The sequence below is a fragment of the Notamacropus eugenii genome, chromosome 3, assembly GCF_028372415.1.
Source record: "Notamacropus eugenii isolate mMacEug1 chromosome 3, mMacEug1.pri_v2, whole genome shotgun sequence".
Classification (NCBI taxonomy): domain Eukaryota; kingdom Metazoa; phylum Chordata; class Mammalia; order Diprotodontia; family Macropodidae; genus Notamacropus; species Notamacropus eugenii.
This window is the reverse complement of record NC_092874.1, coordinates 477,043,688-477,067,058: the sequence shown is the minus strand read 5'-3', so window position 1 is coordinate 477,067,058 and position 23,371 is coordinate 477,043,688. Positions and strand designations below refer to the sequence as shown.

The 23,371-nt window shown below is 39.8% G+C and overlaps 1 protein-coding gene across 2 annotated transcripts in view; it reads left to right on the top strand.

Moving 5' to 3' along the window:
- The window catches only part of CACNA2D3 (calcium voltage-gated channel auxiliary subunit alpha2delta 3), a 1,103,218-nt gene that overhangs the window by 552,396 nt on the left and 527,451 nt on the right, over positions 1-23,371 (top strand). For both annotated transcript variants that reach the window (XM_072599035.1, XM_072599036.1), the window contains exon 11: positions 5,642-5,755. In XM_072599035.1, coding sequence (XP_072455136.1) covers positions 5,642-5,755 — 114 coding nt within the window. The remainder of the gene's footprint in view (positions 1-5,641; positions 5,756-23,371) is intronic.

Below are 23,371 nucleotides of genomic sequence, written 5' to 3'. Positions count from 1 at the left end.
AATGCAAACTCCTTGGAAATATCTGCAATGCCTAACAGGGTACCTGACACATAATAGCTGCTTAATAAATCCTTTCTATCAACTGATTAATAACATTCCCTTTCCTTTTCTGTATTCTCTCTCTCTCTCTCTCTCTCTCTCTCTCTCTCTCTCTCTCCACACATATACATATCTTTCTACACAAAGACAGGTCTATGATAGATTTAGACATATTTACATACTATATACATTTATATGTGTACACATGCATATATATATACACATTCGCATACATATATGTATGTGCACATGCATGTGTACATCTGAGTATATACACATACACACATATATTTGATAACCCAATCAATGAATTACAAACCTCTCATAGGAAGAAGCTTAATATCATATGTTTTGAAATAGAAGAGACCTTTGGGATTAATCTTATTCAACTCCTGAATTTTCCAAATGAGGCAGAAGAAGCCCAGAGAGGTCAGGAACTTTGCCCAAAGTCACCTAGATAGTAACTGGAAAAACAGAAATTCTTGGCCCCAGGTCCTTTGATTCCAGAGCTAGCTGTCTTTTGACCGCCCAATGACTCAACAGTAGTGGGTTGTCCAACATATTCCAGATTAAAATAATAAAGTCCTGTATGAGTTCTAAAGGCTCTGTTTGATGTAAACTGAGGGTAAGTCTATTGAGTACAAGCATCTTTTCTTCTGCAGGTTTACTATCTACTGTACTGTGTATCACAGCATGTCCTCACTCATCTGTCCTTTTTACCAGTAATGCCTTTTGATGAGCACAGAGCTAGTTAATTTTCCATGAAATATCTTGGTTTATCTGTTTTCTGCTTCATCAATACAACCTTTAAACACTCATATTCATTTCTATGGAGTTACTGCTGCCCTACTCTCACACACACAATGATGTACAATTGAAATTCTGGCTGGCCTTTGAGGATGGTCAGGGGTTAGAGTAATTAAACTAAGTAAATTGTGTCTTGAAATTACCTGCAGTTTGCATTCTATGCTGGCTTAGCTCACTCAAAGATTTGTAGTTGTAGAGACTCACATCTTTGAAAAGAGCGTAGGAATGCGCTTCTGAGCTCCTTCCAGCCACTGATTTGTGCTGTATTCATGGCATTTGGTAGGCATCGGGAATAGCTGGCTTTGCTAGTTAGTACCTACTTTGTCATGTGACAACAGCAATTATCTTTCCTAGGACTGAATACCATCTTTGCCGTGATTACCTTAAATTTTTTTCTTAGCCAATTAAGTAAAATTCTGTGACATTTCAACGATGGTTAATCACAACCAAACTCTGTAAATGTCAGCATGCATTGAAATTTTCCCTTCTAACTGATGAATCACTGAGTTAATTGTTGTTCATCATAGAGTTCTTGTCGTCGTTATTATTATGGAAAACACTTTCATCATTCTTGCTATTCAATAAAAACGTTCTAGACAAATATGAAGAGAAGAGATATTGCTCATCAAAGCATTTGAATGTAATTGCATTCTTCAAAATACTCAAACAGCAGATTTCTATGTAGAATAATGTGGTCTCAGGCAGAGGAGAGAATGTTTTAAAAAAACATACAGCTTGAACAGCCTCTTCTGCCCTTCTCCTTTCTTCGGATCTCTAGGGAAATAAGGAAGAAAAGTATCCTTTTTAAATGAGAGAATTTTCCAGGGCATTTCTTTCCAAACAAGTTACATAAAACCCCCTCTCTGATGACTTCTCGGTTCACTGGGCCATTATTAAGGCTAGTTGATCCAGCCCAAGGATAGCCAGGGCCTGCATTTTTAGTTGGTGTCAGGGTCATGCTCCTGTCTGAGAGGGGGTAGTGGCTTTATACCACATTTGCTCCTAGGTGACACAGGTAGCCAGATGCTAAATAATCTGAGAGGCCCAGGGCAGCTAGGTAGTGCAGTAGACAGAGCATCAGTGCAAGAGTCAGGAGGGCCTGAGTTCAAATCTTGCCTCAGACACTTAACACTCACTAGCTGTGTGGCCTTGGGCAAGTCACTTGACCCCAGTTGCCTCATCCTGGGTCATCTCCAGTCATCCTGATGAATATCTGGTCACTGCATTCAGATGGCTTTGGAGGAGAAGTGAGGCTGGTGACCTGCACAGCCCTCCCTCACTCAAAACAAAGTCAAGTACAAGTCATGTCATCAGTTCCCTAATGGCATGGTCTTCTTCCACAATGGAGGATGAACACACACCCTGAGAGTGGATGACCACACACCCTTAGAGTGCATCTGTGTTCTATTTACACCTTAGGATCTCTTTGTCCCAGTGTGGACACCATCATTGCGCGTCCTTCAGAAGAGGACCGATGACATCTCAAAGGTTGATGAGCAGCCCTGTAATGAGCTCCACAAGCCCTCCCACCACAGGTGCTAGTCCTCCCTGAACACCCCACATACCCCAGTGTGGGCTCCAACGTCCAAGGAAAAAGGAGCTCTTTATCCATCCACTTTCTGAAAGGCTCATTGTGAAGTCATTGCAAGGTTAAACTCTGATGAAAAGCTTCAGGTAGAAGGAAGACAAGTGGTGAAAGTAAAAACTACTAAAGCTTGTTTTGTAAACTAGTTAAAGAGCAGTCATCTTGCCCAAGGCTGGGAGCTTCCATGGCTTCCTGTTGTCTGGTGCTTTGGCTTCTTTCAGAGAACAAACCATCATGTTCAATCACTGGATCCCTACCTCCAGGACGTTTTTGTCTTAACTTTCCTCAAGGGCCACATGTGCAGCTTGGAAGGAGGTGACATGACCTTAGGACCAGAAGCAATCTGTCCTTGCTATAGGAGAAGAATTCTCCTTGAATTAAAACCATTGGGGTGAGTTGGAGAGCAACACATTCGAAAGTTCCTTGAATCAGTGACTAATGAAATCTGCACCAGGACATCTTGTGGATCATGACGTTTAGGCTCTAAAATGCAGAGAGGTAGATTTCTCATTTGAATGGCTTGCCTTTGTGACACACTTGAGGTCAAGACATTCTCTTATTTTCCCTGTAAGGACAGTCTCTGTCCATCCAGAAATAGCTTGTTTGTATTTCATGTTAGGCCCTTATTTATCTTTCTTAGGTAGATTTTTATGTTAGAAATCTCTCCATCCATAAAATCCATGTCCATAGGGTGGGCTCATCATCACTCAACAAGTATTTATAAATCATTTCCTCTATGCCAGATATTATTGGCTGAATATTTTCTTGCACATAACTTCCTTTCATGCTCTCTGAATTCCAGCCAAACTGGTCCATTTGCTCTTCTCCAAACTCAGCATCTCATCTCTCATTGGTATGTCTTTGCATTTGCTATCTCTTCATGCCTGGAATGTACTTCATGCTCATCTGGATTTCTTGGAATCCCTCCCTTCTTTGATGCTCAGCTTATGTACTACTTCCTTTAGGAAGCTTTCCCTTTCCCCTAGTTAATGCTCTCTCTCTCTCTTACTCATTTTCATTTTTTACAAATATGCATATAATTTGTTTAAAAAGTATTGATATTTCATGTTTTTTTCAAATCTGTTCACAAATGTATACTTCTCCCATACCCATGTTAGAGGTCCTTTATTTATAAGAAATAATAAAAAGGGGGAGGAAAGCAGAACAATTCTGTCAAGTTAAGAACAATATTGAAAAATCTGACCTATGTAGTGCTTTATATACATAGACCCCCACCTCTGCAATATATCAGGAGAGTGCCTTCTTGGGGAAAGATGGATTGTTACAATTTCTTAGAGTTCGGTGATGATGAATTTGTTTTTGTTTTTTCCACTTTCCTTCTCGTAGTCATTATATGAAGGTAGATGACACAGAGAATAGAGTACTGTTTTTGGAACTAGGAAGACTCATCTTCAATGATTCCAATCCAACTCAGGCATATACTGTGTGACTCTGGATAAGTCACTGAACCCTGTTTGATTCCGTTTCTCATCTGTGAAAATGAGCTGGAAAGGGGAATGGCAACCCACTCCAGTATCTCTGTCAAGAAAACCCCCAACGGGGTCTCAAAGAGTTGGGCATGATTGAAAAATGGTGGGGCAACAACAGTCATCATACAGAGGATATCACTTTCTTAGCTCTGTTTGCTCCACTGCGAATTACTCCATGTGCTTCTTCCCAGGCTTCTTTGTATTCACCATTTTCAGCAATTCTTACAGCATCATGAGATCCTATTACATTTAGATCCCATAGTTTGGTCAGCCATTTCCCAATCAATGGGCATCTACTTTGTTTTCAGCTCTTGGCTACTAAAAAAAAGTGCTGCTCTGAATACTTTGGTGCGCTTGGGCACTTTTTCTGTCAGCTACCTCCTTGGTCTATAAGCCTAGTAGTATAGCAATCTGTTTACATGTTTTTATCACCTTAGCAAAATATATTCTCTTTAAGGTCATAGACTTTCTTTTTCTCCCTTTCTCTCTTTCTGTCCTTCCTTCCTTTCTTCCCTCCCTCCCTCTCTCCCTCCTTTCTTCTTTCCTTCTTTCCTTCCTACCTTCCTTCCTTCCCTTCTTCCTTCCTCTTTCCTTCTTTCCTTTTCTTGTTTTCATGTTGTTTCCTTTCTTGCTTTGTCTCTCTTTTTTGTATCCCTAGTTCTTAAAAGAGTGTCTTGTACATGATGGATGCTTAATAAATGCTTTGGGGATTGACTTAGATTATATTCCTACATGGCCATATTTTGAAGAGCTGACAATTAATTCACAAGCATTTATGTGACAGGCACTGTTCCAGGTGCTGAGCATAAAAAAATACGAATTATAAAAACAATCTCTACTTCAAGAACTTACATTCTAATATTCTAAGATAAGAAAAAAAGTTAACTGTATCTGGAATCCACTCTGACATTAAAATTAGAGGGTCTTAGATTCAATTCAATAAACAATTATTAAATGCCTCCTGTGTGAGAGACAGTGTAAGGTAAATACAGAACAGAAAGAGAGCTGGCCTCAAAACCAGGAAACCCCAGGTCTGAGTCCCACTTATAATGCCTGCTGCTTGTTCGGCCCTAGGCAGGACCCTTAGTCCCTCTGTATTGCTAGAGGATGTTCCCTCATTGAGAATTTCTTATTTCAAAGAAACCCCAGGTGCTGAAAGTTCTGAAATAAATGAATCCATCTCTGAGTTTTAGGAGCTTACATTCTATGAGGGAAGGTTCAACTCTCAATAATTATAACAACAGTAACAATAATAATAGCTGACATTTACATGGTACCTACTATGTGCCAGGCTCTGTGATATCTCACTTGGCCCTCACAACAATCTTGAAAGTAAGTGGTATAATTTCCCCCATTTTATAGATGAGGAAACTGAGGCAGTTAGCAGTTGAAGGAATTGCCCAGGGTCACACAGTTAGTAAGTGTATGGGGCAGAGTTTAATTCAGGTCTTCCTGACTCCAGGCCTGGTACTTCATCCACTGGACCACATGCTTGCCTCATCTCCCATTCCAGCTGTCATCAATTTTGTTGTTCACATTCAATATAATCATGTTTCATGTAGGACTTAGCATAGGAGTTCTTGAAATTTCCAGGGGATTCACAAGTATCCTTCCATTCGAGGAGGCTTCATCTCATTCTTTCCTATGCTTTTCTCTGGACTAACTCACATATTCGTCTTTCCAGAATGCACTTTAACTCAACACTTATTTCTTTCCACAGTTCAATCACACTGGACAGGGAAGCATTTGCAGCCAGGCAATAATGCTCATTACTGATGGGGCTGTAGACACCTATGATACAATCTTTGCGAAATATAATTGGCCAGAAAGGAAGGTAAGTCAATGCAGCGAGCCACACTATTATTTCTTTAAAAACAACAAGTAAAATCCCTTGTTTTCTAAACTCGACATTTCTGTGAGATAACTCTGTATGTTGGTTTAATCTTACTATGACATGTAATTTCTTATACTGACTATTTTTGTTGCCCAAAACCTGTGTGTTTTGTGTGAAGTGTGAGACTTCAGCTATGTGAATGAAACAATTGAATTGAACTGAATAGATGGAAATTGAATCTGACAAATGGTAACAGGGGATGGAGCAGATTCTAGAGAGGGATTGCGTGAAAGTAAGAGACTGTTATTAGAGAGAAGTGAAAACTTAGCTTTGTTTAAAATAATTACTCTCTGAAAGATATCACCTAATCAGCCTTGGATGTGCTCTGATTCTGGCTAGTTCAATCTCTGGGATATCAGAATAACAGACAGAATTTAGTCATTCACTGCCAAATGTTAAAGCCAGCTTTCTGATGAGAAATGAAAATAAATGAAAAATCCTTTGTTGATTGTTTTTTTCCTATTGTCATTAGTTATTGGCTCAATACAGATAGCAATGATGTATCATCTTGGAAAGTAAAGTTAGCTTTTTGTACTCACTGGGTTGGAATTATGGAGAACCACACATCCTAATCACATGGACTCAGTAAAACATGCCTCTATGAGTTGTGCTGTGGTACAACTGGGTCTGGCTAAAACCAGTTAATCCCCATTCTTCAATTCTGTGCCTACTCCATCTGTGACCACAGGGACAACTCTGCTCTGCAATGGGGTTCTTGGTGGCTTTCTGGAAACTGTCCTGTTTCCTATTGAGCCTTTATGATTCTCACTCATGCTGGACCCAGGATTCCTGACTCTTTGCCAGACTGGTGTGCCTGCTACCTTTATAGAAGTTCATTATAGTGATACATTGTTTGAAATGAGATCTCAAAGCATCATTTCAATGTTTTGTGCCTCTTCTTATAGCTGCACTAATAATTATTGACTAACCACACACATTTTCTAGAACAATGGTAACCCCTTGGTTATTCCTGTGGGTTTATAATACAAGTCAATAGGATCACAGATCTATAGCTGGAAGGGATCTAAGAAGCCATGTAATCTTGAGACCCAGGGAGGATAAATGACTTGTCTAACATCCCACGCAGGATCATAGATTGAGGGCTAGATGTGACCTTACAACATCACCTAGTCCAACCATTTAGTTTTCAGGATGCACAAATAGAGGCCCAGAGAGGTTACTTGACCTGGTCAGGGTCTGAATCCATGCCATCTGACTCCAAATCCAGAGATCTTCTGTTCCATGCTGCCTCTCCCATCATGGTATTTGGATTCAATCCCCATATCTTTATTTACATCTTTAGCTGGCATCCTTTAGTCATTTTCTTCTGTCTTTTGTGGTTTATTAATTAGCTTAGAAGCCATTTGTGGGCAGGGACATTGGTATATACTCTGTATTCTCATGCCACTCAGCACAGTGCTAGACACGTTGCAGTTATCCGGTATAGTCTTGTTGAATTTTTGCATGAATGAATTAACAAGCATATATGTCTAATAGAACTAGGAAATGACTTGAGTAAATATGGGCTGAAATACTTATGGTATAGTGAAGAAAATTCTGAGCTTGAGACAGGAAGACCCGGGTTCAAATACTCCTTTGTCAGCTCTATAGGTTGATAAAATATTGGACTTGAAGTCAGGAAGACCTGAATTTGAATCCTGCCTCAGATTATAATTGTGTGACCCTGGGCAAGTCACTTAGCTTTCTGAGTTCCTGGGCAGCAACCTAGAATTTATATATTAGAGAAGCCATACTTATGCACTGTCTGCCCTGCTAGACAGAGTTGCCATACTGGATCTTTTGCATGTATACCTTGAATATTTTTGAAACATTACAATGAAACATTTACAAGTAAATATGTGAAACCTTTAAGAGGTTGATTTCTTCACACTGAATATTCTTTTTGGTTGATTGTCCCATGCAGAGCCACATAAATCCCAGCCACAGGGATGTGCTTGGGGGAGAGGAGTCATCTAAATAGATATTCCGAAGCTCTTGTCCTTTCTTAGAGGAATCAGCTAAGGGCAGAGTCAGATTTCTTTAGCCAAACCCCAAAGCCATCCTCTCTCTAGATGAATGTTATTGATTTCATGCCAGGTAGTTTCATGGATTAATTGGATACAGGACCCTGCAAGCATCAGCATTCCATGAAGTGTGGTTTCATCATCTTTTTATCATAGTAGCATCAATGAGACACATAGTCCATTTCTGTAGCAAAAGGGCACTTTGGGGAGGTGACAAATTCAGAGGTGTCTCTGGCTGCCACTCTACCTTCTCTTCCCTATCCCAGGGGAAAGAAGGAGGAGAGAAAGGAAACAATTTGTTAAGTGCCTCCTGTGTGCTAGGCACTGTGCAGAATTCTTGATATGTGTTATCACATTTGATCCTCATAATAATCCTACAAGGGAAGTGGCATTATTATCCCCCAAATGAGAGAACTGATTAAAATGGGGGTTAAGTGGTTTGCCTAGGGTTGCACCATTAGTAAATTTCTGCAGCAGAATTTGAACTCAAGTCCCACTCATTCCTATGTCTGATGTTGACTCTCTTTGCCTCAGCGTCCTCATCTGAAACGTGAGAGGGTTGAAATAAATGGTCTCTAACATCTCTTTGAACTCTGCTGTTTTTGAGTTCAGTATATTTTTCATCACTCCAACTAACTGCCTTCTAACCTTCTTCAGAGACCTCTTTGCCTTTAAGGTCTCTTCGTGTTCTAAACCAGATCACCTCTGAAATTGTAACATCCCTCTCAGACTCTTGCAGTGGCCTCCTACCTGTTCTACTTGCTTCTCAATCTATTCTTTATGCAGTCATTGGAATCATTTTCCTAGAGAATGTATCTGACCCTTTCACTCCCCTACTCACTCAGCTATCAGTTGCTCCATATTGCTTCGAGGATAAAGCATAAATGTGTCTACTGGGTATGTAAAGCCCTTTACCACCTTGTTCCAATTTATCTATCTAAAATCGTTTCATATAATTCCTTCATATACTCTATCCTCTAGCAAAATTGACTTGCTAGTAGTTTTTTGAGCTTGACTTTCCATCAATTATCTCTGGCTTATTGTCTCTCCTGCTTGTAGTTCCCTCCCTCCTATTTCCTTTTCCTTATGATTGTTAGTTTCCATAAATATTCATACATACATACTTATTTCTTGTGTTAGCTATTTTTTTCTGGTATCCTTATGTGTTAAAATTTTCTTTCCCTGCTTAAGGATCACATAGTTATCAGTTTAGCACAGGAAGCTGGAGAAATCATCCCTCTGCTCTTATTTTACAAATGAAGAAACTGAGGTATAGAACATTTGTCACTTGCTGAAGGTCACACAAGTATTGCATGGCAGAGGTGAAATTTGAACTCAGGTCCACAATCCAAACCCAGAATTACAAAGCTTTATTGAGTCATATTTTGAGTAGTAAAAAAAAAAAAAGAGGTGAGTCTTATGGGGCAGAAGATTAAATGAGAGGAGAAGCAAATGCAGTATTCAAAATGGACTAATGAACTCCCAGGCAAGAGGAAAGTCAGATACATGAAAGCTAGTCTTGCAGCAAACCCTCTAGGGGATCCAAGGGATGAAAAGAACACATTATCTGAGGTCAGTTCAAAGAAACTTGGTATCCACTAAGATCTGAGAAGGAGCAAAGAAACCAGTCTCCCACACTTAATCACGGTAAGCATCCCTGTGTCCTTATAAGCCTAAGTTGGAGACATGAACCTTGGTCTTGAACTTCAGCCTTGGACAGCTCCTGGGTGCAGCCACTTTGCCCCAGCGGTAAACAGCTGTACTTGAGAATTCTAGAGTGCACGTAACCTTTCTTCTATATTCATTCTCTTGGAACAGTACATCGGATTCTTGTTGCCAGTCACAAAAAGGAAGTATAGAAACTGAGGTGGGTTCAAAGAAGATTAACCAAGATTTTCAAAGGGAGAAAAAAGGGGTTCTTTTGAGAGAAGTTTAAAGGGATTGAGCCTTGTTAGTTCAGTGAAGAAAGAATGTTGCATTATTTAACCAGGATTCTATGAAAGTAAAAATTTAGTCATTGCAGTGAGTTGTTCTTCAAGAGCATTTTATGTCTGGATGCATAAACCATGAGATGGCAGCCAGTGCCTTTATCACGTGCCATCCTTTAACGTCTAGTGACATTACACAGTTGCCTCAGAGAATCCCAGAATGCTGAGCAACAAAGAGATCCTTGAGGACTTCTAGTCCATTCCCTCTCCCTGCCCAATGCAGGACTCTTTTTTATAGCTTTACTCAAAAACAAAAACACAAAACAAAACATAAAAGTCATTTGGTGTTAGGTGATTAATGAAACCAACAGGATTTTAGAAACTACCTTATATCTAATACGTGCCTGAATAGTAAAGAAACTTCCTTTAATATCATTCTGAATGATGGAATGATCTAACAAGTCAGCAAGCATTTACTAAGCTCTTAGTAGATACCAGATACCATTATAAAGGCTGGCTCTACAAAAGGGAAAAAGCAAAGTTCATGCCTTAGAGGAGCTCACAATCTAATGGAGGAGATGTATTCCAAGATATCCACAGGGGAAATGGGAGGCAATATGGGCTAGATCCCTTTATCTCTGTAAGCTGGGGAGATTACTGTAGTTCCTACCTCATGAGGCCCTTGTGATACAGCAGATCTTGTCAAATACTTTGCAAGCTTAAAGGGTTTTAAAAATGGAAGTTGTCGTTCCTTCCATTGTTGTACTGTTGTCACTCACTCCACAAATAGTGAGAGGTTCCCTTAAGCAGCTAGTGAGCCCAGACATGATGCTGGCTTCTCTTGGGAGTCAAACCTGTTAATATATCTGCAGGAAGAAAGAGCTACAGGAAGCTCATTTATTTTTCTCCTTTTCTCCCCCTCTGCCCCAGTTCTAAACTTGTTTCATATGGCTATGTGTGTCACCATGTTGTTCCTTGTCAGCATGGCAGCATTTTCTACAAGGGTAGTATTTTCCCAGTTGGAATTAGAGATTGAAGGTTCAGAGAGGGAGGAGTTAGAAACGTTGTAGCCCCTGCTTGTCAGGCCAACTATGGGCTAATTGCGAAGGAAGGACATGGTTACCAGAGTGAATATAGGCCTTCCCTAGTCAGACCATCACCTCCGCACCAGAAACCTGGACTCCATCCTTAAGTCCCTCAGCCCTTAGAGAGAAGCTTTTTGCCCTCTTGTGCCACAATCCAGCCCCCCCCCCCCCACTTTCTAGTTCATCCCATGTTATGCCACCCTGCAGCCTGCATATCCCTGAGTCCCTTTTGGGCTCCCATTCAAGTATGATCTTCCACCGTTAGAATGCATGCTCTTTGCAGGCAGAAACTGTACTGCTTAATGTATTTGAATCCCCAGCATTTCACACAGTGCCTGGCACAAAGTGGATGTCCTTGAGAAATGTGCTTTCTTTTCCTTCCTTCCTTCCTTCCTTCCTTCCTTCCTTCCTTCCTTCCTTCCTTCCTTCCTTCCTTCCTTCCTTCCTTCCTTCCTTCTCTCTCCTTCCTCCTCCCTTTCTCTCTCTCTCTTTCTCTCAACCATATATCATCTATCCACCCATCTGTAAGCCTTTTCTGGCTCATTGAGCAAATTAACTAGTGATTTATCATCATGGATCTTGCTATTGTGGACCTGGTGAATTTATCCCTTTCTTACTTCTTCTCGTCTCTCTCCCTTTACGTTGCCTGAAGAACAGGCATCAACCACCCTTCGAGGTTTACTGCTAACTTTATATCTCACTTATTTGCTATCTGCATGTTTATATCAAGTTTTGTCTAAGATAAATATTTCTATTGCATTCTATGAATGTTTGCTATAAATGAATGGACCACATGCTGAGGGGAAGGAGAAAAGGGAACGCCAGAGCAGTAACTCGAGACTCCGCTTTGAGCCTGCCTTGAATCTTTCTCTATGTGTCTGCTTCTCGGTATGTGTGTCTCTCTGCCATGCTCTTCTATTTCTGTCACATGCCACTCTGTCTCTGTCTTTTTATCTCTGTCTCTGTCTCTATTTCTGTCTCTGTCTCTCTCTGTGTGTATCTCTTTGTTTCTGTCTGTCTGTCTGTCTCTCTGTTTCTTTTCTACTCCCTTCTTTTGCTAGAAAGAGGGGTTACATGTGTAAAAAGTCATTGAACAGGAAAGCCATCTCAAGACAAAAAAATAAAATAAAGGAGCAGGCCAGCAGTCAATGAAGGGAATAGATGGCCACATATGAGCATCTTTCATGGCCCGATCACCAGCTTCCTCTTTTCCTACATCCCTTGAATGCCACCTTTCTATAGAACTGTAACACTGGTTCCCAGCTTCAGACGCATCTGGAGGTTACAGACACAGCTCATCAGGACAGTACAATTGAATGGCCTGACTGTTCCATTGTCCAAATGTTATTAAATTGATTTTCTTCTTCTAAAAGGACTGAGGGACTTCAAAGACGAATGTTATTACGATTCTATGTACTGTGTGTTTTATTATTAGTGATCTCAAGAACAAAAGCCAGGCACCAGCCTCTTTGTAGTCTCTGCGAGCTGTAACATAACTTAGGTTGATTAGCTGCCTTGGAGAGCAATGGGCTGGTGAGAGGGATGGGATGGTAAGGCTGAACAAAAACTTCCCTTGATTCCCCAATAAAGGCTTTTCAAAGTGGCTCAGGATGCCTGTCTTTGTCCCTCATTTTAAAACACTGCTGGAAATCACCACCTTTTCAGAGAGAATTGGACTTCCAGGAAGGAGCGTCTTTGGCATTTTTCTCAGTCTATCCACTCTACCCCAAATATGTGAAAAAAAAGAATCAACAAACACACAGGAACTAAGGATTCCAGCTCACTTTAATGAAAACAAGTCAAGGGAACATGATTTTCTCTGTAAAAAGACAGGTAGCAAAGACAACATGATGTACTATTTAAAGAGCTGGGTTCACATTCTGCCTCCGAATCCCATCTCCAACACTTGCTGGTTGGGTGGTGCTGCACAAATACCAATCATTCTGTTCCTGTTCCCTTACCTAGGAAATGAGGGGCTGGGGCTCAATGACCTCTGAAGTCCCTTCCAGACCTAAAAATTCAGATTTAATCTAGGCCATTCTAGCTATATGATCCTGGGCATGTCACAACTTCTGAGTCATCCAACCAAATTTCAAGGCAGTGACAGGACTATGGAGAGTTCCATCCATCAAAGAGATCATATGCTCAGACCTCTCCCTGCTTTTTATCATTAATGTTAGATATAAGAATTAACATGTGGCCAATTGGTTTTTTCTCAAATACTTTTTGATTATCAGATTGCAGTCAAACTTTTGGGAGATGAACCATTCTGGGAAGCAAAACTACAACTAGAGTAATGGTAAATACTTTAATTAAATTCCACCTGTATGTAGCATTCTTTGCTATATGTAACATTAACACATGATAAAGTCTTAGTCCTCAAGAAACCCTAGAGCCTAGTTTGAGTTTGATACACCAGGAGAAATAAGTGGAACGTATATGTTACACGATATGTGAATATGAGAGTGGCAAAACAAAAACCTAATGAGATCCAGGTAGGAATGAGAACTGAGGAAAAGCTTCAGACAGCCTGTGTCCTCTGAGCCAGGCATTAAAGATGACTGGGAATTCAGTCGGAGCAACTAGATCATGTGATGGATAGAGCGTTGAGCCTGGGATCAAGAAGACTCATCTCTCTAAGTTCAAAAATGGGCTCAGATACTTAATAGCTCTGTGAACCTGGGCAAATCACTTAACCCCATTTACCTCAGTTCTCTCATCTGTAAATTGACCTGGAGAAGGAAATGGCAAACCACTCCAGTATCTTTGCCAAGAAAACTCCAAATGAGGTAATGAAGAGACAGATGTGATGGAAATGGCTGAACAAGGAATTCAGTATATACAGGGTTTTGGAGAAGAATATTTTGGTAGTTGAAAGCAGTGTGAGTAAGAGCATGGAGAAAAGATAGTACCATACCAATTTAAGGGATAAAACATTTGTCCAGTCTGGATGGAGCTTAGGGTAAGTAGAGCAGAATCATCTGCTGTAAGGCTGCTTTTTGTGTTGGGGAGGTCTTTGAATGCCAGGCAGAAACAGAGAGTGACTGAGAATTTGGAGGAAAAAATGTGACATGTCCCATTCTACGGGATGGAAATTGGGAGGCAGTAAGACTACTGAGATAAATACTAGAAGAATCTAACCAGGGGTGGGGAAACCTGCAGCTTTGAGGCCACAGGTGACCCTCCAGGTCCTCAAGTGCAGCTCTTTGACTGAATCCCAACTTGATATAATTATTTTGAAATTGGGATTCAGTCAAAGAGGCACATGTGAGGATCTAGAGGACTACATGTGGACTCAAGGCCGCAGGTTCCCCACCCTTGGAGCAGATATGTAATGAGCTTATGGACCATGGAATTAAAGTAGGAGGATAGAGAGGAATGGAGAGATGCAGGAGGAGTTGGAAAGAGGGATTATAAAGAGCCAGATAGCTGATGGAATACAGGAGAAGGAAGAAACTAGGCATCGTAAGAGTAGCAGTGATGATAACTATATTCATATAAGACTTTAAGGTTTACAAAGTACGTTACGTATAATAGTTGGGGAAAAAGTCAGACATAATCCCACTGTCATGGAAGAGGGGAACTGGGTGAAAGGTGACTCTACACATAGAAACAGTGAAGTAAGGAAGGCTGGAAGGTTTAAAGGAATGTTTTTGGACAAACTTTGGACATTTTATGAGAAACAGCAAGTACAATGGAGAAATCAGTAGCAAGGTCCTGAGTTCCAATCTTTCCTCCAGTGTTTTCTGGTTGAGAATATCTTAGGAAAACCAATTTTTCTCTTTTTCAACTTTATTTTTCAATTGACATGCTGTGATTCTCTTTCCTTATGGCTCACCCCATACTGGGGAGAAAAGGAAAATAAATAAAATCCTGAAAAATATATAGTCATGCAAAACACATTGCTGCATTGGCAATGTCCAAAGATGGCATGCCTCCTCCTGTGTATCCAATCCAGCACCTTTCTGTCAGGAGGTAATGGGAGCATTCAAAGTTATCAGTTCTTCAGCTTCTATCAATGAGAGCTCTTAAATCTTTCAAAACTGTTCATTTTTCTCAAGATTATTGTTATAGTAGGATTTTTCTCCTAGTTCTTCTCACTTTGCTCTGATTCAGTACAGAGTGAGGTTTCTTTGATGGCCTCCCCCATAAGTACAGATTTCTGCTTTTGCCTGCTGTTGATGTGAGAAAAGCTCTTTCTTTCTTCCCATTTCCTTTCCCAGTTCTTCCCCTTTCCTCTCTCCCTTCCCTTTCTTCTTCCAAAATCATAAAACATAACAAAAAGCCCTCCCAGAACTTTTCATCTTGGTGGGAACCCTCCGTGACCAGTCACATCCCCGTTCTAAGGGGGATGCTTAGCTCATCCTTGCCCTCCTCCTTCTCCATTGGAATGGACGCACTTCATCACTATGAATTCTTAGCTGATCACTCACTTTGTGATTAGTCCCTTTTTTATGTTCCTCTTCCACTCCCTGTTTGTGAGTCAGAGAATGGACTCAGCTCCTGTCTTTTCGTCAGCAATGTGCAGGAGTCCTCTATTTCATTAAAGATTCATTTTTCTTCCATATGGTTGAGTAGCTTATTCTTCATTGGAAGACTATATCATCTGCTGTTTGAAATATTGTATTCCATCCTCTCCACTCGTTTTCCTTTAACGACTCCTAAATGTTGTACAATCCTGAATGCGATTCTTTTGCGTTTGAACTTTTCTTTGCAGGGGATTACAGTAATTTTTCCTTTGACCTGATAACTCTGGGTTTTGGCTATGACATTCCCAAGGATTTTATTTTAGGGTTTCTTTCAGGTGATGCCTGCTGGATTCTTTCCATTTTTACTTTGCCCTCTGGGTCTAAGAGATCTGGCCAATTTCCTTTAATGAATTATTGAAATATGGTATCCAGGCACACTCTCTTTTTTCTGTCTCTGTCTCTCTCTTTCTCTCTCATATTTAAATGTAGATATTTATTTGTAGTTTTCAACATTCATTTCCACAAGATTTTTAGTTCAAAATCTTTCCCCGTCTTCCCCTCCCCACAACGTGGCATGAATTTTTATTACTCCTTGCCCCAGTCTCCCCTCCCTTTTATTATCCCCCCATCACCTTCCCCTTTGCTTTCTTGAAGGGCAAGATAGATTTTTATACCCCATTGCATGTATATCTTATTTCCCAGTTGCATATAAAAATAAATTTTTAATATTTGTTTTTTAAAACTTTGAGTTCCAAATTTTCTGCCTTCTTCCCATTCATTACTACTGAAATAAAGAACAAAAATGCGTAGTTTTGACTATGGATCTTTGTCAGAAAGGTGATAGCTCTGCTTTTTAATATGTTGTCCTGATCTGTCAGGGCTTTCCTTGAAAAGAGAAAGCATTTTTTAATGACACAATTGCAATTGCTATGTTCTGTGATCTTTGGACCCAACAATATAAAATCTGACACTACTTATATTTCTTCTCCTTCTATTTGCCAGGAGATGATGGGATCAGTTGCCAAGATCTTAGGTTTTTTTTTGTTGTTGTTGTTGTTGTTAAGATTCAAGTCAGCTTTTATACTTCTCTTTAACCTTCATCAAGAAGCTTCCTAATTCTTCACTTTCTGCCATCAGAATGGCAATGTCTACATATATGAAATTGTTGACATTTTTCCCAGGAACTTAATTTCAGTTTTGGATTCAATCAGCCTCAAATTTCACATGATACACACTGCATATAAGTTAAATAAATAAGGTGACAATATACAGCCTTGCTGTATTCCTTTTCCAATCTTAAACTAGTAAATTGTTCTATGTTTGGTTCTAGTTGTTGTTTCTTGGCCCACATACAGGTTTCTCAGGAGACAAGTAAGATGATGTGGCACTCCCATCTCTTTGAGGACTTGACACATTTTGTTGTGATTCACACAGGTCAAAGGTTTTAGTGTAGTCAATGAAGGAAAAAGTAGATGATTTTCTGGAACTCCTTTGCTTTCTGTATAATCCAGCCAATGTTGGCTAGTTGGTCTCTACTGTCTCTCCCCCTTAGAAAATCATCTGCTCTTCTGGTAATTCTTGGTTTACATATGCTGAACCCTGGCTTTCAGAATCTTAGGCATATCTTGGCTGGCATGGGAAATGAACACAGTTATTCAATAATTTGAACATTCCTGATCATTGCCCCTTTTCAGGATTGGAATGTGAATTGATCTTTTCCAATCCCATGACCACTCTTGAGTTTTCCAAATTTACTGGCATGTTGAATGCAGAACTTTAACAGCTTCATCTTTAAGGATTTTAAATAGCTCAGCTAAAATTCCATTATTTACTAACCTTATTATTGGTAAAACTTCCTAAGACCCACTTGACTTCATTCTCCAGGATGTCTTACTCTAGATCAGTAACCATCATAGTTATCAGTGACATTAAGATCATTTTTTTTCCTTTGTGCATTCTTTCCAAGTCTTAATCTTTTCTGCTTTTGTTAAGTCCCTTCCACTTTTTATGTCACATCCATTTTTGCATGAAACATTCCCTTGATATCATTTTCTTGAAATGATATTTCCTCTTTCCCATTCTATTGTTGTATTTCCTTACATTCTCATTAAAAAATGTTTTTATCTGTCCTTGCTATTCTCTGGAATTCTGCATTCAGTTGAGTATCTTTCCTTTTGTCCTTTAACTTTCACTTTCCTTCTTTCCCCAGCTGTTTGTAAAACCTCATCAGAGAGCCATTTTGCCTTCTTGCTTTCCTCTTTCTTAGGGATGTACAGTCTTACAAAATATTTCCATATTAGCCATGTTGCAAAAAAAAAAAAACAAACAAACAAATAAAAAAACCCAAGAATAATGAAGAAAGAAAAAAAGTAAGTTTCAACTTACATTCAGACCCCATCAGTTCTTTCTCTGAAGATGGATAACATTTTCCATCATAAGTTCTTTGGAATGATCTTGGATCATTATATTGCTGGGAGTAGATAAGGCATTCACAGCTGATGATAACACAATGTTGCTATTACTGTGTAAAATATTCTGGTTTTGCTCATTTCGCTTTGCACTGGTTCTTGAAAGTCTCCTCAGGTTTTTCTGAAATCATCTTGTTCATCATTTTTCATAGAACAGTAGTTTTCCATCACAATCATATACCAGAATTTATTTAGCCATTCTCTAATTGATTGGCATTTCCTGAATTTTTAATTCTTTGCCACCACAAAAGAGGAGTTACAAGGATTTATGTATATATAGGTCCATTTCTTTTTTCTTTGATGTCCTTGGGATATAGATCTATTAGTAGTACTGCTGGGTCAAAGGGTATGCCTGTTTTAATAGCCCTTTGGCCACATTTCCACATTACTCTACAGAATGGTTGATCAATTCACAACTCTACCAACAGTACGGAAGTGTTTGAATTTTTCCCCATTCCCTCCAACATTTCCCATTTTGCTTTTCTGTCCTATTAGCCAATCTTATAGGTAGGAGATGGTGTCTTAGAGTTGCTTAATTGACATTTCTCTAATCAGTAGTGATTCAGAGAATTTTTCTGTGACTATAAATCACTTTGATTTCTTCTGAAAGCTGCCTATTGGGGAGTGACGCATGTTCTTATAAATTTGACTCAGTTCTCTATAATATTTGAGACATGAGCCCTTTACCAGAGAAATTTGTAATTTTTTCTCTGTTTCTTCTGCTTCTGGTTTTATTTATGCCTGACTCTTCTTGAACCCGTTGGAGGTTTTCTTAAAGGTACTAGGAGACTGCTATTTCCTTCTCCAGGTCATTTTACAAATGAGGAAACTAAAGCAAACAGGGTTAAAGTAACTTGCCTGGGGTCACATAGTTAGTAAGTGTCTGAGGCTGACTTTTGAACTCAGGTCTCCCTAATTCCAAGCCTAGCACTCTATCCAGTGTGCCACCTAGCTCCCACTTTTCTTTCTTCTTAATCTTGGATGCGTTGATTTTGTTTGAACAAAATCTTTTCTTAATTTGATGTAATAAAAATTATCCACTTCACATAAAATAATGCATTCTTATCTTTTAGTTGTTAATAAATTCTTCCCTTACTCACAAATCTGACAGGTAAAATATTCCATGGTTCCCTGTTTTGATTATGATCACACCCCTTATGTCTAACTCATCTAAACATATCTTGGGATATACTGTCTTCCTTCCTTTTTTCTTTCTATCCTTTCCTTTTCTTTCCTTTCCTTCCTTTCCTTCCTTCCTTCCTTCTTTCCTTCCTTCCTTCCTTCCTTCCTTCCTTCCTTCCTTCCTTCCTTCCTTCCTTCCTTCCTTCCTTCCTTCCTCTCTTTCTTTTTTTCCTTTCTCACCCTATGGCATGAGGGCTCAAAGGATAGCAACCATTCATATGTCTGGTTGTGCTACCGATTGGCATGGGCAATTTGACCTGCCTAGTTTCTGACCTGGGCCAGTTTGCACCTTCTTAGGCAATCTGGTAACTTCCTACTTTTGGGGGCTCATCATATTAATATTGCACATAGTTTTCATACCTGATTGCCTTAGCTTGTACATCTCCAGTATTCTGAGCTTAATCAGTTCACTAAGCTCACTTCCTAGTAGCCAGGAACAAGGGCATGCATCACCACCCCCGCCCTCCTCTTCCCCCTCAATCAAATTATTTTTATATCAGAAAGTCATCATTCTGCATTGTTCACAAGAAGGATTAATATTAACATCACAATTCAAATTTAATTTGAACAAAACTACTCAAATCCCTTTCAAAACTGTGTTTCTTCATACACATATTAGTAGTTTTACTAAAACAAAATTCCTTTCCTCCTCGTAGACATAAAATGTTTATCTCCAATAGCAGTAATATCTTACATCATTTGACAATTACCATAAATCTTTTCCTTTAGACCCAATATTTTCCTGCCTTTTGCATCACTAAACTTTCCCATATGGAAAGGACCTTTCTGGGACAGAGTCCATTACATTCCTAAGCTAAGTTTGTTAATGGTAATTCCTTCCTTTCCTGCTTTCCCTTTTTCTGTCTTTTCTTTCCCCTTCTTTCATTGCTTCCCTTTTCTTTCTTTTCTTACTTTTTTGGAGTTCATTTAGGAAGAGAAGAAGGACCTTCCTTCTCACACTGCCTGAGTGGCATAACAGAGACCTTTCCCTGAAGTTGGGTGATGCTTGGCCAGAGCTAAGCAAGTTCCAAGGTTCATTTTCTCTGGGTTTATTTTGAATTATATTTGCAGGTCTTGGCCATCTTGCGGTTTTAGCCAGAAGAACATGACAAAGAGAGTAAGAAACAGGGAGTACTGATAGGGGTTCTCTGCACACCATCTTAAGAACTCACTATCCCTTGGAGTCAGAACCTCCTAACCTAGGCACTTCATCCCCAGTTTTGAAAGGACTGTATTCTCAACATTCAGCTGCAGAACCCAGGCCTCAAACCTGATGGTGAGTGTATCTGAAGGTGCCAAGCATACCACAGGCTTCAGTGGTTCCTACCAAGAATTAGGTCAGGCACCTCCTTAGCACAGTTTATAGTGAGAACAAGGTGAAACTCAGCCATTCACCTGCTTCCATCCTCACCCACTCCCCAGCATTTTATTCTATCTCCTCTCTCCTTTCATCAAGGTAGTATTGGGGAATAGGGCTAACCACATCTTCAAGACTCAGGCTATCAACATCTCACTACATAGAATCATACTTTGGGTAACGTCTAAATATCAGGATATGAAAATTCATAATGCAATTTTTGTAAGGGTTATAGGATAATGTATTTTGAGTAGGAACTGACCAGGGAAGCCATCTGAATCCATCCCCTTGTGTTATAAAGGAGGAAATCAAGAATATGAACCTGGATCTCCTCAACTCTAAGTCAAACTCTATTCACTAGGCCACTCTTGCTCCCTCAACTAATGTGCTTCCACAACAAATTACCTGTCTACAATTTATCATCTGAGAGAGATGCCTGGGACACTGAGCACTGAAATGACTAGCCATTATCAGAGAGTCATTAAGAATTAGATGTTAGAAGCTGTGTCACACACGTAGAATGCTTTTCCTCCTCCCCTCTGTCTCTTAGAATCCCTGACATCCTCTAAGGCTTGGCTTCTGCATCTTGTAACGGGATCTTTCCTGGTTCCCCTCTGAGATTACCCTTTATTTACTCCGAATGTACATTGTATGTACCAATTTTCATGTCTTGTCTCCCTCACTGGATTGTAAACTCCTTGAAGGGAGGCACTTAAAGGCATTTTTTTTTTTTGCCTTGTATTCCCCAGAGGTTAGCACAGTGCCTAGAACAAGTGCATCACAGATGCTAGGTGATACAAAGAAAGGGGGAAAAATACAAGTCCCAACCTCCCAGTAGATGGACATCTTTGGAAGTCAAGGAGCTGTTTGACTGGAATGTCCTCATCCAGAGTGTCTGCCTCTGCTGTTCTGGAAACCACAGCAACAACAAACAGCCAGTGTTTGTTCTGTTTTTCCTTTGTGCTTTGGGGAACAGAATGTCCCAGGACATTTCTAAGGATACACTCTACCATTTTCATGTCTAGAAGATTTCTTCAGACCTCAGGATTTCTGTCACCCTCCATCCATGTCCGCAAGGGATGGGGAGAGACTATGGACTGGAGGAAAGGATGCTTTTGTCTGCATCTTCCAAACCATTATGCAAGGCAAGAGTTGTTTTCTCATAAAGTTTGGGAAAAGACATGCTAGCTGATGTGTGTACCCTTGGTCTGCTCTCCAGATTCTTCTTGTTGGGGAAGGAATCAGACTCTGTCTCTTCTCCTGGTCTCCTCCCCTCCTGCTTCTGTCCCTTGGGGGAGGTTGGATTTCTTCAAACGTGTCAAATATACTATGCCCAGGCAACATGCAGTTATAACATTCCTGAGTGGGGGCAAAACCAGAATAAAATATAATTGGGATATATTTGATGAAAGATATAAAAGTACAGGAGAATATAGATGAAGTTAATATGTGGTTTTCTAATGTTATTATGGAGCTGCAGGAATACTTACGTATGGTTTAGTGGCCCCTTTTCTTTTTGAGTTTACTTTACTCTCTTAAAGGGGTGGGATTCATGTGAGATGAAGATGTGACCTGGATGGAACTTTACTAATACATCAAAGAGATCTGCTTGGGAATTCCTTCTTGATATATTGAATCATCGTTTTGCTCCTCATGAAAGGGCAATACCAAGAAATTGGACCCTGTGGATTTCTGAGGGTATAGAGAAAGATGCTCCAGAATGAGGTGATGCAGGACCCAGGTTCCCTTGATAGTCAGGAACAAGCCTTCCACTTTTGCCTCTTACTTTCCCTTTCTCACTCCTCAACTTTCTCTACTCTCTAGCTCTCTCCATTTTTTCTCTTTTCCCCCCTTCTCTCTCTTTCTACCTCATCCATTTTCCCTTATCTTTCTTCCCCTTATTCTTACTTTTCTCTATTTCTCTCTCTTTCCATCTTATTACCCCCCCACTCCCTTCTCTTTCCCTCTTTTCCCCATTTTTCTTCTTTCTTCACCTTTCCTTTTTTTTGCTTTTCACTCAACCTCTTGAGAGAACTTCAGGTGTCCTAGGGACACAGATTTAGGACTGGAAACAAACTGAATGATCATGTCATAAAACTCATTTTTAAGATGAGAAAACAGACCCAGTGACATGAAATTGTTGCTCAAGGTCACCCATCCATCTAGTAAGAAAGGAGGAGAGCCAGAGTTTGACCCCAGATTCTGTAGATGTCAAAGTCTCTTTCTCGCACACCGGATTGGGTTGAGGAAGATGATGTTACCCCTCTGAGATTCAGCATTAGTCTTATCTTCACAAGAGTTCTTAAAAGAGAAGTATACCTCTGGAGAGACGAAGTATGGAGATAAATACAGAGGGGCAATACTATTTTCTTTGGGGAATGGACATAGGAGGAAAGGCTGTGCTGGAGAATTTCCTCCTGCCCAATACTACTTTGCATGGTGCTAGTCCACCAGCCTCAAAGTAATACATTAAAACAAATGAGAGGGGGAGTGATTAAAAAAAAAAAAAACCATGGGGAAAGAACCATGAGATCTAGGAACCATTAATTAAGCTAGTCTATGGCAAAGGAGAGAGTCTAGGTTGGAAGCAGGGGAATACAATGCATTTGAAGTTGGCCTCTGCACTCCTTAAGCAGGCTAGATATGCCCTCCTGTGGCTGACGTTTCTACTGAAAGTAGTTTCCAAGAAATTGAATATTATATCCCCATCACCTTCTCAATAGGAATCTGTGTCCTAGATATAATTGGACCTGCAGCCTGCACAGAGAGAAGACATGGTTTTGTTGGCTTTCTTGCTTGTTTTCATTTGTTCTTAAATTAAGTATCTTATTAAAGCTTAATATTGAATGTCAATACAATTAATCAACTTCATTGAGCAACTACTGTTGGAGATCCATTCATTACCTTTTTCATCTCTTATATGATCAAGGTTAGTGAGTATTTTTCTCTTTTGGTTTTGCTTTCATCACTTTGTGTTATTTCCAAAATATTTTTGCATATTCCTTTATATATCTCATAGACTATAAGCTTCCTGAAGCTCATT